At 36.9% G+C, this 14,072-nt stretch overlaps 2 protein-coding genes across 6 annotated transcripts in view; one reads left to right on the top strand and one right to left on the bottom strand.

Moving 5' to 3' along the window:
* MCPH1 (microcephalin 1) overlaps positions 1-14,072 on the bottom strand; it is a 228,769-nt gene that overhangs the window by 40,860 nt on the left and 173,837 nt on the right. The window lies entirely within an intron of this gene.
* ANGPT2 (angiopoietin 2) overlaps positions 9,431-14,072 on the top strand; it is a 79,232-nt gene continuing 74,590 nt past the window's right edge. Inside the window, exon 1 of the mRNA XM_032772648.2 lies at positions 9,431-10,203. Coding sequence (XP_032628539.1) covers positions 9,916-10,203 — 288 coding nt within the window. The 5' untranslated portion in view covers positions 9,431-9,915. The remainder of the gene's footprint in view (positions 10,204-14,072) is intronic.

Here is a 14,072-nt window from a genome sequence, read left to right as displayed (position 1 = left end):
TCAGAGCATATTCTACTTAGAGAGGAAGTAACCAGTCAAAGGTTAATTTAGGAAGGAATGGGCATTTTAAGAGATTAAGAGGAAAAAAGCAGGTGAGAGGCTTCAGTTTTGGACACAAAGAAGAAAGTTGAGAGGACATTAGCGAGAACTGGTAAGTGAGGTCCCATGGGAAGAAAATCTAAGGTATAAGGGAATTCAGGAGGAGTCAGTGTTTCTCAAAGAGAAAATATTAAACGCACAATTGAAAACAACTAGGGAGAGAAGGATAGCTCAGTGGTTTGGGCACTGGTCTGCTAAACCCAGGGTTGTGAGTTCAATCCTTGAGGGGGCCGCTTATGGATCTGGGGCAAAAAATCAGTACTTGGTCCTGTTAGTGAAGGCAGGGGGTTGGACTCCATGACCTTTCAGGGTCCCTTCCAGCTCTATGAGATAGGTATATATCAAATTATCCCAGTGTGTAAAGGAGGGAAGTGTCTAATATCCATCAGGAGCAATTTAGTGACCTGAAAATCAAAAAGCACTCCTCTGATAAGTGGAAACATGGATGAGTAAAAAAAGAATACCACAAGCATGTAGGGACAAAATTAGAAAGGCTGAGGCACAAAATGAGTTACACCTAATAAAAGGCAATAAGAAGAGATTCTTTAAATACATTAGAAGCAAGAAAAAGATGAAAGAACATGGAGGCCCTCTACTTAGCAGGGAAGGAGAGCTAATAACTGATGATATGAAGAAGCTGAGGTGTTTAATGCCTATTCTGCTTCAGTCTAGGGAACCTAAGGAACTAGCTGAAGCAATCTTGGAACAAGTAACAATTATCTTCGAGAACTCAAGTAGGATGGGTGAGGTCCCAGAGGACTGGAGAAGGGTAAGTATAGGAACTATAATTAAAAAGGGAACAAAGAGGATCTGTGGTATTATAGACTAGTCAGCCTAACTTCAATACCTGAAAAGATACTGGAACAAATTATTACACAATACATTTTTAAGCACTTAGATGATACCGGGGTTATAAGGAACAGCCAGCATGGATCTATAAAGAAAAAGCCATGCCAAAGCAATCCAGTTTCCTTCTCTGAGAATGTTATTGGCCTGGTGGATGGGAGAGCAGTAGACCTGATATATTTTGATTTTAGTAAAGCATTTGAAGGTAACACATGACACTCTAACAGGCAAATTTAAGAAAACATAGTCTAGATGAAATTTCTATAAAGAGGATGCACAACTGATTGAAAGGCCATACTCAAAGAGTAGTTATCAATGGTTTGCTGTCAAATTTGGAGGGCATATCTAGTGAGGTCTGCAGGGGTCAGTCCTGGGTCTGGTACTATTCAATATTTTCATTAATAGAGTAGTTTATCTTATTTAATGTTATTTCAGCTTGACTGGAGAGTACGCTTGTAAAATTTGCAGATGACACCATGCTGGGAGGGGTTGCAAGCACTTTGGAAGACAGGATTAGAACTGAAAATGACTGTGACAAATTAGAGAATTGGCCTAAAAACAATATGAAATGTAATAAATACAAGTGAAAAGTACTATTCTTAAGAAGGAAAAATCAAACATACAGCTACAAAATAAGGAATAATTGGCTAAGTGATAGTAATGCTGAAAAGGATCTGGAGGTTGTAGCATATCACAAACAACGAGTTAACAATGAGATGCAGTTGCACAAAAGGCTAATATCATTCTGGGGTATATTAACAGGAACGTTGTATTTAAGAAATTAGAGTGGGACAGTTACCTCTCCTCAGCACTGTTGAGACTGCAGCTGGAGTACTGTGTCCAATTCTGGGTGCCAGACTTTGGGAAAGCTATGAATAAATGTGATAAGGAAATACAAAGTGTGCTGGAAATGGAGATAATGGAAGAGTCAGACAGTCCTTGGGCCTCACTAGTTGTTATGGTTCCTAAGGAGGATAGGAATATAAGGTTGTGTGTTGATTACAGAAAACTTAATACTGTCACTGTACCTGATGCATATCCCATACTCAGAATTGATGGCACATTAGATACTTTAGGCCAGGGGAAATATCTAATTACTCTAAACCTCATGAAGGGATACTAGCAAATCCCTTTAAACAGCGAAGTACAGAAAAATAATCCACTTTCATTACTGATTTGGGATTTTATGAGTTGAATGTGTTCCCTTTTGATTAATGTAGGAGCCACCTTTCAAAGGCTCTTTAATCAAGTGTTAAAGAGTTATAAGACTTTGCACAGGCTTATATTGACGACATTGCAATATTTAGCAATTCTTGGTCAGATCATAAAAACCACTTGGGAATAGTGCTGACAAGACTCAGAGATGCGGTCTCACTGTAAAAGTGTCAAAATGTAAACCAGGAGAAGCCAAAAGGTCTTTTTTAGGTAGGGTAGGTGGTGGCCAAATTTCTCCTGATCCCTTGAAAGTACAAATCTATTGTTAACTGGCCTTTTCCCCAAACTAAAAAGCAAGGTAAACCTTTCATAGGCTTGGCTACCTATTACTGCTTATTTGTACATGGTTTCAGTGCCATCATACCAGTTGGTGTGTACACTATTCCCTTGGGGACAGCAGATGTGGTATTTCAGACGAGAGTGTTCAGTGGAGAAGGGGCTGGACACTACAGAGGAATGCTTCAAAGGGGCTCAGGGATTGGGGTGCACCTATTGTTAACCTGCACAGCAAAGTTAGGGCTGACAGTACCCAGAGGAGAGTGCTTGGAAGGCTAACAGGCTAGTGATGTTAGTGGTCTGATACCCAATTAAACACAAACAAGTCTCTCAAATGCTGGAGGCATTGGGATAATAAGGTGACTCACAGTCCTGGGTAGCTTGAGAACCATCACAGTTGGGCAAGAAGTAGTGGGCTTAATCTGCAGTAAGAGAGATTTTAGGTTAGATGTTGGGAAAATCCTTTTTACTATAAAGGGTAGTTAAATTCTGGAATAGGCTTTCAGGGGAGGTTGTGGAATCCCCATAATTGGAGGTTTTTAAGAACCAGTTGCACAAACACCCTCAGGGATGTTCTAGATGTACTTGGTCCTGCCTCATTGCAGAGGGCTGGAATTGATGACCTTTCAAGGTTCCCTCCAGCACTATGATTTTATGAAGGAAGAAGACTGTGAAGGTCTTTGAAAAACTCAGTAAGATTCTATATGAAGAGGGAGAGTAAAATGTGGCAAGAAATAGATGTCAGGTACTGAGGACATGTGAATCACTCACATGAATCGAGAACACAGAGTGATTCTCTTTTGTAACTAATGCTCCATAGCATTACACCAATACAATACGACCAATATGAGACTGGCACAATATACATTTCTAAATAAATAATTTTCCAGAATAAATTTGAAAAAAATTACTTCTTATTTATATGCTTAACAAAAAGAGGCAAGTTGTAAACTTAAGTTATTTAGAATGTCTTGGCTTTTTAAAACAAGCTAATTATTTTGCACAATAAGTTTAGCAAATTTCCTAGGAAATACATCACATACAAGTACATCCTACACTGATAAGCTTGGATAATAAGGTGATGGACATGGTATAAAAACCTAGATAAACAAACTGATAGGAAGTTACTGCTTACTTCAGAAAGGATTTAGAGTTGGCTTGATTCAGCTATGGGTTACGAAGAAAATACATTCATTAATTTCAGTTCAGTGCAACAAAATATTTGCCATTCCTTTCTCTTCGGGGAAAAAAATAAGACTGCAGACTAGATGGCATGATTATCAGTAGACTAGTTAGTATTCAAAATCCTATTACTGTTTTTAATTTTGTGATTTTATTAGTCTTGTCCTTGTTTGCATTAGTCTCTGAGAAACATCAAAAAAAAAAAAGGAAGGAAAGAAAATATTTTGGAGTCATCAAATGAAATTATTATAGACTAATAATATTAAAAGGACCCAAGAATCAAAGATGAGGTCCTAGCAGAAAAGTATCAAAATGGCTAAAATTCAGGTACCAGCAATCTACAAAAAGGTTTTTATGATTTTAAAATTTATTACAAGATTTCAGATCTCTTATTTGCATCTAGAACTTTATTTTGAAGTTTAATTATCTCATATTACAACAATTCTTTAAATTATTCGGGAATGTTAAATATTACTATAATAGTGAATCAAATAGCACTTGTGCCTCATCATCATAGCCTGGTTTCGTATTCTGTCCCTCAGATTTAGCCTCTCTGCAAAAAGTTGAATAAAAAAAAAGCATTAAAATGACAATTCACTCTCCTACAAAATTAACAACCTTAAAATGAGATGGAGGCAAAAATCTGTAAATATAGACTAAGACAGAGTCAACATTTTCTTATATTACTTCACAAACTTTGATACTAAAGGAAGCACAAACTGCTTCCTTTAGTATCAAAGATCTCACAGAAGTGCCTCTCTACTTGCCTGTCAAACAGAAGCTATGCAGCTGTATATAAAATGATAATTGGAAAGATAATATTAGTGGTCTTGCTTTTAATGCAGTGTACTCATATACTGTAAGAAATAAAAACAGAACTGGTTGAGTAAGGGAAATTACTGTTTCCCAAGAAAGGAAATTGCCTGAAGCACATCTGGCAAAAAGGTTTAAATGCTTAATTTTGGCAAAATATACATTCCACTCCTTTTTATAAGGTGAGTTTTGTAAAGTGAATAGTTTTTTTTTTTTAAAGGGGGAAATATCTAATTTTTACTTTGAGTAAACTGGGCAGTATTTGCTATTTTATGTCAAACACTATATACACTTAACTAAAAGGCAATCAGGAAATTGCAGACTAAGCATCACAATTTCAGTTTGGATAATACATTGTACTGTACATTCAAACAGGCCCCTCTATCTATAAAGCACCACCAAAGGGAGATGACCAAAATGAGTAACATAACAAAAGTATTGAAAGGCAACTACAACTAATATGAACTATAATAAACCTTTTACTGAATTTTGTACTGAAATATACAAAACCCCATGCCAAGTTATTCAGAATCCTCCTACTTTAACATGTCTGACAAACTTACAATGGGATGTTCCCTGTCACTGTTGATAGGATGCAGATCAGCCTGTCATTCAGCAGTTGTGGAATAAGCCCTGCCCTCTAAGTGAGAAGCCAGACATGTTCCAACTCCTCAGAGATACAGTAACAATGCAGCATTCAGAATTTCTCCTCCTCACCAGAACTTTTGAGGACAAAAATGTATTTAAAATTTCCTTACATTTCAAACTAATTTTCCAAATTCAGCTTCTTCCCATTTCCACTTCCATTTCCCTTGAGCTATGGCTAGTTTGGCTCTGCAGGAGGTAATTACTTTGAAGGTACAACTTTCCCTCCTCTGCTGGGAAGACTGCTCCCAAATGGATGACAAGGGCAAACCACGTTCAAAAAGATGCCCCAAATGCAGCAACTTTTCCAACATAGGGTTAAAAAGTGGTTATGCTCATTTTGTTGGCAAGATGCCTCACTTTCAGCTTCCTACACATGGTGGGAAAGGCTAAGATACCTGTGGCAAAGTAGAGAGTACGCTGAGACAGATGTGGAGACAGTAAAATACTCACTGATATACCTGAGAAGGACATTCAACTCACTTCATCACCAGACAGCATGTATCAAACAATAAAGAAGCAGTCTCTCCCTGTGTAGGAATACTAAACTAATCCTCCACACACAGAAGTTTAGTCACAGCAGCGCACCTAGCCACAGATCTCAGAAGAGGCTGCTGTTAAGCTATTAGCTTGCCCATTGCTTCCACATGGGTTCCAGCCAGCATTCCTGGAGAAAGATTTCTGTACTCTCCACACTACTCCCAAATGTCACTGCAGCAATTAGGAGCCACACATTCAACAGAAATGCCAAATTGGTTGATCTTTCCAACATCAAACCCCTTGATTTCTTTCCTGTGGAGGTCCAAGCTATATCAAGCATTATTAGCCAGGGTCCTCTACCCCAATCTTGCTCTTGGCCCCTCTACCCTCAAACAGCCTTTCAGAGTCACACTCCTGCAGTTCCCAACACAGGAGCAGGTTCAACCCTCAAAAGCCAGGGCTCCAGTGTGATGGTTCTCAGGGTGCCCATGACTGTGATTCCTCTAGTTACTTCCTTGACTTCAGTAAGAGAGATCTGCTTGTGTTTAACTGTCAGCACCCTAACATACACCACCAGCCTGTTAGCCACCCAACCACTCTCAACTGGGCTGTGCCTTAAAAGTTAAGGAATAGGTTTAGCTCCAGTCCCTGAGCTCATATGAAGCATTCTCCTGTGGTGTCTAGCCCTTTATCCCCTGAACACTCACAGAAATACCAGGTCTGCTGTCCCCAAGGGAACAGTATACACACCGGCTTGTATGATTTAACTCAGAATCAGCAGCACCTTTCCTAATATCACAGCACAGATATATTTACAGTGAAAACAAGGATAAATGTATTACCAAAAAATTCATGATTCAAGATATTGTGAGTAAGAATAATAGGAAAAAAAAAAAGGTTACTATTTAAAACAAACATAGCATGTTTTCTAGAGACTAAACTTAACAGGCTAATCTCATGTCTAAAGATGTTTATCTCATCAAAGCCTTTTGCAGCATCTTCAACAAAGGCTGGTTGTGATTCCATTTTCATGAATGTAAATGCAATGCCTATTTACCTTCTAAGTGGAGAATATCTTCTTTACTTTATACTTGCATCCAAAAAGTTCAGTCTGTACTGAGACAGTATAACCCCATTGCTTGTTTTTCCTGTGTGCTCTTCCCTATTGACTCTACACTCTCTGCTGACTTTGTAATGCTTAATTTATATGCTAACAGAGAGGTGAACAAACATCTTTTGTCTGACAGAAAAGCTGTTCTCTGCCATAATACAGTCTTTAAAACTTCATTTTCAGTATATATACATAACTCCTAGATAGTATCTGTACATACATTTCATAACAATATTAATGACCAGTGTGATGCTGGCTTTCAGTTAAGACCTCACATGACATTCTTTGGTGAACCAGAATCTGAATATTCTTGGAACCCTCTTGCCAGTTGGCATCGAGGGGTTGCTTGATCACATCCAGTCCCTTCTCAAAAACCCAGATGAACTGAAGTGCAAACATGTTCTCAGTGACTTAGTCGACCAGTGTGCGGAGGGATGAGTGCATCATCCTTAGTAAATCAGTGCTGCCATCTCATAAGAGTTTTTTCCAGATCAAGAGCTACTTTATAAATCCTCTCGGGAAAGGGTTCTTGGCCCCTCCTTGTCTGACAACTTCTCAAAGTTCGAGGCTCCGTGAGATAAAGGTGGCAGCACAACTCTAGCAATCAAGAAGAAAATCTTTAACAGATCACACTGGTCAATGTTATCCTCCACTACATTGTTGAACTGAAGCATGAAAACACACATAGGGACCCACCAAAAAGTGTAAGAAAAATAAGACAAATCTTCCAAGTATTCCTCACTAAGAAAAAGGAAACTTTCAGCACTGGAACATGAAACAGAGGCAGAACCTCATGCAAGATAGTTTAAAAATACTGAAGAGGAAAATAAGTTATCAAGGGTCGTAAGTTCTTTGGAGAATACTTGACGGGAAGAAGCCAGTCTGACAGCATCTAAGTAAAAATGTGAAGTAAAAATCCCTTAAAAATGTAAAGGAAGATCTGCATCCAACTTGATTCAACTTTAATAATGCGAATGACCCAATTAATCTAATTTTGTCTGGCTAGACATCAAGAAATTTAAAAAAAATCTAAGAGGACAAATGTGATTGTGTAGAGTCCCTGAAGGTTGCCACAACTAGTCTCATTCCTTGAGAAAGAAACTATTGTACAAACAGAAGGATATTTTTGTTCAAAGAAACCTATAGAAAAGTAGAAACTTCAGGGTATCTGTCACATTTATTAGTTTTGGTAGAGCAACACCAAGCTGGACGTATAATCAGTGTATTCTCTTTATTTGCCAAAAAAAATGTTTCACTACTAGATTTATTTTACATAGGTAAATATCCTTCTCCATGTCTTTAGCTTCAGACAAACACCTCAATGAACTGGAATCCAAAGCACGGTTGCTGGCAAACAAATACTCCCCACAAAGCAAATTTGACAAATGTTTTATATTTCATACAGCTGAAACTTAAATCAAGCACATTTTGTCCACTTTGGGGTTCTCCAGAAGTAAACTTTTTGAGTTGTCTTTAGATAAGGCAGTCACGAAAGCATAAGGTGGAGTAAGAAATCTCAACCATCCAATGAGCAACAAAGCAGAAAGCCTGATTCCTACAACTGACTTTCACAGCCTTTATACGTTCCCATATCATAGAAAGTAAAACAATGTTAATGTGCTTTGACAGAGAAAGATGTATAGGGAAACATGTAATGATGCTTCTTATGATATACATTGCTTGCCCTATGGATAAATAGGGGACTTTGGTCTCCAGTGCATATTATTTTGGAACCTTCTTTAGCATAACATTCACATAAAATTAAAAGCAATATTTAAGAAGAGGAATCCAGTCTCTGTGTCCCGGTCCAGGGAATTATAGGGCAATTTCTCCTCAAGAACCAGTTCCCTAGCATGATGGTTTCCAGAGCATATTTTCTACAGCAGACAATTTATTTTTCCAAGATTTTATTGGAATCAAACTCCTTCCTGGTCTTTCTTAGCTGTTTAGTAGTCTCATGCTTTTTGAAGTTAGCTGATCATTGCAGGACACAGAGTAATCCCTCTCCTCCCCATGTGCAGCCCTGCACTATTAAATATTGCTTCATGATGTATATTTCTTCACCTTCCACCACCACTATTGACCACAACCAGAGGTGTGATATTAGGCCAGTATGATCTAATATAGCGAATCCTATACTTCCAAGTCATTTATTGACAAATTCCTACTGTTACCCTGTTTGAAACATTATCCCCTTTTGCCCAGCTGGCTGACTTTTGATTTATGAATATTTTTAAAATGAACATCATTTAAAATAGCCAGTTAATATTCATGACTAACATTTAAAGAACAGTTGATAAGCTTTGCTATTCACTTTTCACGATTTACATAAATCATCCTATTCTAATTACAGTATAATTTATTTATGCACAATATGTTCAGTTGAAGGTTCAATTCTTAAAAAAGAGCATTATCTATTTCTGAAAGGATAAGCTGAAGTCTACTTTTGTATTAGAAAAGTGTCTTCCTCCTTATTTATACAAACTATTAAACATAAGCCAAGCACTGCTTGGCTGAGACACATTTCAAAAGAATTTTTCTTTAAGAGGAACAAACAAACAAAGGAAATTGTGTGTGACTATTTTAAAATGATCACAACAAAAAAATTTACAAGCTCACACTGAAAACATAGTTGGAGGCTATAAGAACTGATGTCTAGGAAATTCTTAATTGGAGTTGTGCTTAAGAAATTCACAGGGGTCCTGTAATTGATCAGTTTTTCAAGAGATTTAGTGCAGCATTCCATACTGCATTCAGCAGTGTGCCCTGATCTTTCTGCTGCCTTGCAAGTGACCCCCCCTACAGGAAGATAACGGATAAGCCAGGAGGGAGGAGCAGTTTAGCTACACATGTCTGGCTACTCTTATCAACTTATCATATAAGGAAAGGAAAGTGATTGATTCAGATACCGAAGCTGTAAAATCTTGCCAAAAGACAAGCAGAAGAAAACATTAAAGCTTATTTTAAAAACGAACACAGAACTTGCAGCTGAGACAGGATAGTTTCTCTATTTGCATCTGACAGTTTAGGGCACAGCCGGAGAGAAGACAGCACTTTTTTACCAAGTTTGCAACGAGAAAGTAAAAAAAAAAAAAAAAAAGGCAAGCCCTCATTCCAAGTACTTTACACATGACAGTAAAGCACTGAATTTCAGGGCAGGTCAACTAGATAATCTGGACTCTTGTTAAGAATACTGAAAATAAAATACTTCAGTATTTTAGATTTGCTGGGTTATCATAGCAATTAAAATGTGGCTGGCTGTTTACTTTATTTTGAGCTGTAATCTTGTTTTAGCTTCAGGGTATAGCTCCTTTCGTAAAAGCATGGAGACTATCGGCAAGAAGCAGTATCAGGTTCAGCATGGGTCATGCAGCTATACCTTTCTATTGCCTGAGATGGACAACTGCCGTTCTTCTTCTAGCTCTTATGTGTCTAATGCAGTGCAGAGGGACGCACCACTAGATTATGATGATTCAGTACAAAGACTGCAACTACTTGAAAACATCATGGAAAACAACACTCAGTGGCTAATGAAGGTAAGACAATATCATTTCTATTCTAAACACAGGGTATGACTTACAGGAATATGTTTATATACTTTTACTAATGCTTCTTTTTCCACTTCTGTAAGTCTCTGATTTCACAAAATTGTCACCAAACTATGTATTTCCTAGGCTAAGTTTGCAAATGAAGAGGTTCAATCAAAAGCTCATTTTGAAGCCAGGGATCGTTATACAACAAGTAGAAGGGGAGCCAGAGCTGCATTATTCTGCAGAACACATATGCTGTTCAGCTTGCAAGCAATTCAAATTTAATGACAACAGTTACTAGCAGTTATATATACTGGCTTCAGGCATACATGTGAAAAGTCATACATGAAACAGTGACAGTAATAGGAAAAACGATCAGCTATTTACAAACAACTGACAGTGGCTAGCTTATCTCTATTTAAAAGAGATTAGTTTAGTTACATGGAATCATTTTCAGCACATTGTACAGAGGTTTAAGTATGAGACTCAAGATTAGCAAGAATTCTGTGTCTAAATCTACAAATGCTACTTTGACTATCTCCAGGGACTGATTTGTAGTGAAATTAACCTAGGGAAATGACAATTTCAAGAAAGCTCTGCTAACTAAAGTCCTTTGAATCCTGCAACTCTTCCACTCAAATACAGAGTTTACAAAGGAAAAAGCAGAAACAAAATGTTGTTTCTACTAATAAACAAAGTATCTCTCTGTCCTCATAATTCCTACAAAACAACCTGTTATAATTGAGGGAATACATGTGTGTGCATGCATACACAGATGCACGTGTACACACAAGGGAATATTTATATATTTCTACATGAATAACGGAAAGGCAAGTAAATAATTCACTGATAAACGTTATTAATGTTAAGAGAGTACAATTACATTCAATTCCACACAAACAATTACATTTTTACAGAAACTTACTGACATTCCTAAAATATTAAAAACAGTATGTTAAATTTTGACTTTAGCTTGAGTTACACCAGCAGTTGTAACATTTTAATCTTCGTACAGGAAAAATAGTTTAGTTGCACAGTATAGCTCTAATCCTGAATCTATTTCACACTACTATGCCTATATTCTAAGCAAAAAGTATTATGATGCTTTAACATAATCACCATAATATAATGCTGCAAATACTTTTCTTCATATGCTTCAATGACAGCATAAAAATGGTTCTGAATTGTAAACAAAAGTAGAAAGTAGCTCATTACTAGTCCAGTATGTTAGTGACTCTCAAATATAAACAAACTTTTTTCTTTATTTTAACCTTTGTAATGAATTATCATTATTTTCTCATTAGGATTCACTTCCTCCCAGCAGGTACACAGATACACAATATGATGTATCCTGTGAAACCAGCTAAGTGTATTTGCATGTGTAAAACTTAACAGCCATATTTTCAAAATATAAAGCAATGTGTACTTTCATATATGAAAGTTGGCCTTCGACTCTGTCCATAATTTGGAAACTTGGATGATTCTATGCAGGCCCCTAAATCACAAGCTCTCTTCTAGGGGCTTAAGGTGCTTAATATTTTAGGCATCCCAGTTTGTAAGTTACATCTTAAATATATAGCCATTAACTACTCTTTTTCTTTAACTTCCTATTTCATAAGAAAAAATATTTCCCTCCGTACATTCATATTTATTAATTTAGCAGTATTTTCCATTGCAATGTTGAAGAACAAAAGTAACAGATGTGCAAGGCAAGATGAAAATATACAAAGTAAAACAGTCTAATCTATTCAGTTGATAAGCCATTTCATAAAATAAATATTAAAGGCGCACAGAAGAGTTCTGTGCTAAATGCCAGTTATTAATATTGTATTTGCTTAATTAAGCGACATCAGGTAAAGCAAAAACCTGTAAGATAATTCCACCACTCTTAGTCAAACTACTCTTTTTCCTGTCAATCTCTGGGAAATCCTTTTAAAAAAGAATAGGTAAGCAAATCCAACACTGAGAATTCATCAGGTAGGTTTTTTGTTTGTTTGTTTTTAAAGAGGACATAAATTGAAGTATTTCTTTGAGTTCTGAAAATGTTTCCATAGTAGTACAGTGCAGATTTAGAACTGTTTCTTTCTACATTTAACAGCTAAACATCCTGTAGAATGACCTACCTTTTCATTGCTTTAACACTTGCTCTTTATGTTTTCTGTTATATCTACAAAGAGCACCTCAGAAAGTCAACTTCTGTTGACACTCACTTTGCTAGTCTCACCTGGTCTAAGGATGTGAAAAGCAAACAGTAAGCCTTAAAGTGCTTAACCTACCTTACTTGCTGTTTTTTCATTCTAACACAAACCATACTACATGCTACTTCATTAATATTTCATATTATTAATGAAAACTCTTCAATGATCAATAGTATTTTAAATCCTATTAAAAGTTTAATAGAACACGGAGAGAAAATTGTAACAAATTCACTGCAATTTCTTCTTCTTCAGCAATTACATTGAACTTAATACCTTTCTCAAGTCTTTTGTTCTTCTAAAAAATTATTTTTTTCAGGAAAGCATAATTGAGACATGGCATCTTTTTATTTCTGAAGTGAAATTAAAATGATCTAAAATTGTTTCACAGGCTTCTAACGTAAATTAACTTTACAGGCTTTGTTCCAAGTGTATTGCACATCCTAAAACAATTTCACATTTCCCCCTTTAATCTATTAACCAAAGGAAATGTTATGTTTCTGAATGAACACTGGACTGTATGAATGGAACAGCCTGGGAAACGTACACTGTATCTGGTTAACAGACAAACACAATGGGAAGACAATTAGTTGCATAGGACTGTTTATGCTTTTGTGTAAATAAGAGGAGAATTTGGCCTATAATTGCTACACATTGTGTCTTATTTCGTGGTACCATATTCTTTGCAGAGAACCATGTTAATAACTGATGTTATCACTGTAAATACAATACCTAAACCATTTTAAGTGATTTATAAACAGATACACCTTTCTGTTAACTGATTAGAAATTAAATTAGAAGGAAACTGTGAATAAGGAATCAGATACCATCAAGCATCTAGCAATAGCCAAAAACTGATGCTACAGTGGATCCAACGCAACTATGCAATATTGCGCATTAATGGTATGTCTACACAGCAAAGAAAAACCAGCGACTGGCCCGTGCTAGCTGACTTGGGTTCACAGGGTTCAGGCTGCAAGGCTGTTTCATTACTGTGTAGACTTCTGGGTTCAGGCTGGAGCCTCGACTCTATGACTCTCTGGGGTCCTAGAGCAATGACACAACCCCACATCCTGAGCCCTGTGAGCCAGAGCTGGCTGGTAAGGGCCAGCCACAGGTTTTTCTTTGCTGTATAGACATACCCGAACGGAGCAATCCTTCTGGACATCCCCCAAAGGATCAGTTTACCTATTGTAACATGGTATTTGTTTATCCTATTTGTTTTGAAATGGGTGAGTGGAGAGCCAAATAATCATGTGTACATTTCAACTTTAAACCAGTGCAGGGGAAGAAGATGGTGACAATTAAGATACACCACTAAAGTTTTAAATGCCCAGGCTTATGCAGTAGTTACTATTCCTATTATAGAATTAGTCAGTTAATGTTTTGTATTTTGCAGTATCCAACAGATGCTTCTGACTTTCAAATCTAAGGACTACATTCCTTTCCTAAGTAACGCATCTGTTTTCACTTACACGTTTCCAACTACCAGTTACATATTTGTTAAGCAGAAGAGTACTGGCAGAATGCAAAAAGAAAATACCTTTTTCTCCCCAGTTTGAGACATCAGCAGTGTATGTTTTGGGGCAAAATTTCCAAGCAACGGTGCAATTTATTAATGTAAGTCATGTAGATAAATCCCAGAAAAATGTTTTTAAATTGCATTCTCCCACAAGCTTA

Source organism: Chelonoidis abingdonii, chromosome 3 (genome assembly GCF_003597395.2).
Source record: "Chelonoidis abingdonii isolate Lonesome George chromosome 3, CheloAbing_2.0, whole genome shotgun sequence".
Lineage (NCBI taxonomy): Eukaryota > Metazoa > Chordata > Testudines > Testudinidae > Chelonoidis > Chelonoidis abingdonii.
The sequence above is the reverse complement of the archived record's forward strand: the minus strand, read 5'-3'. Positions and strand labels throughout refer to the sequence as shown.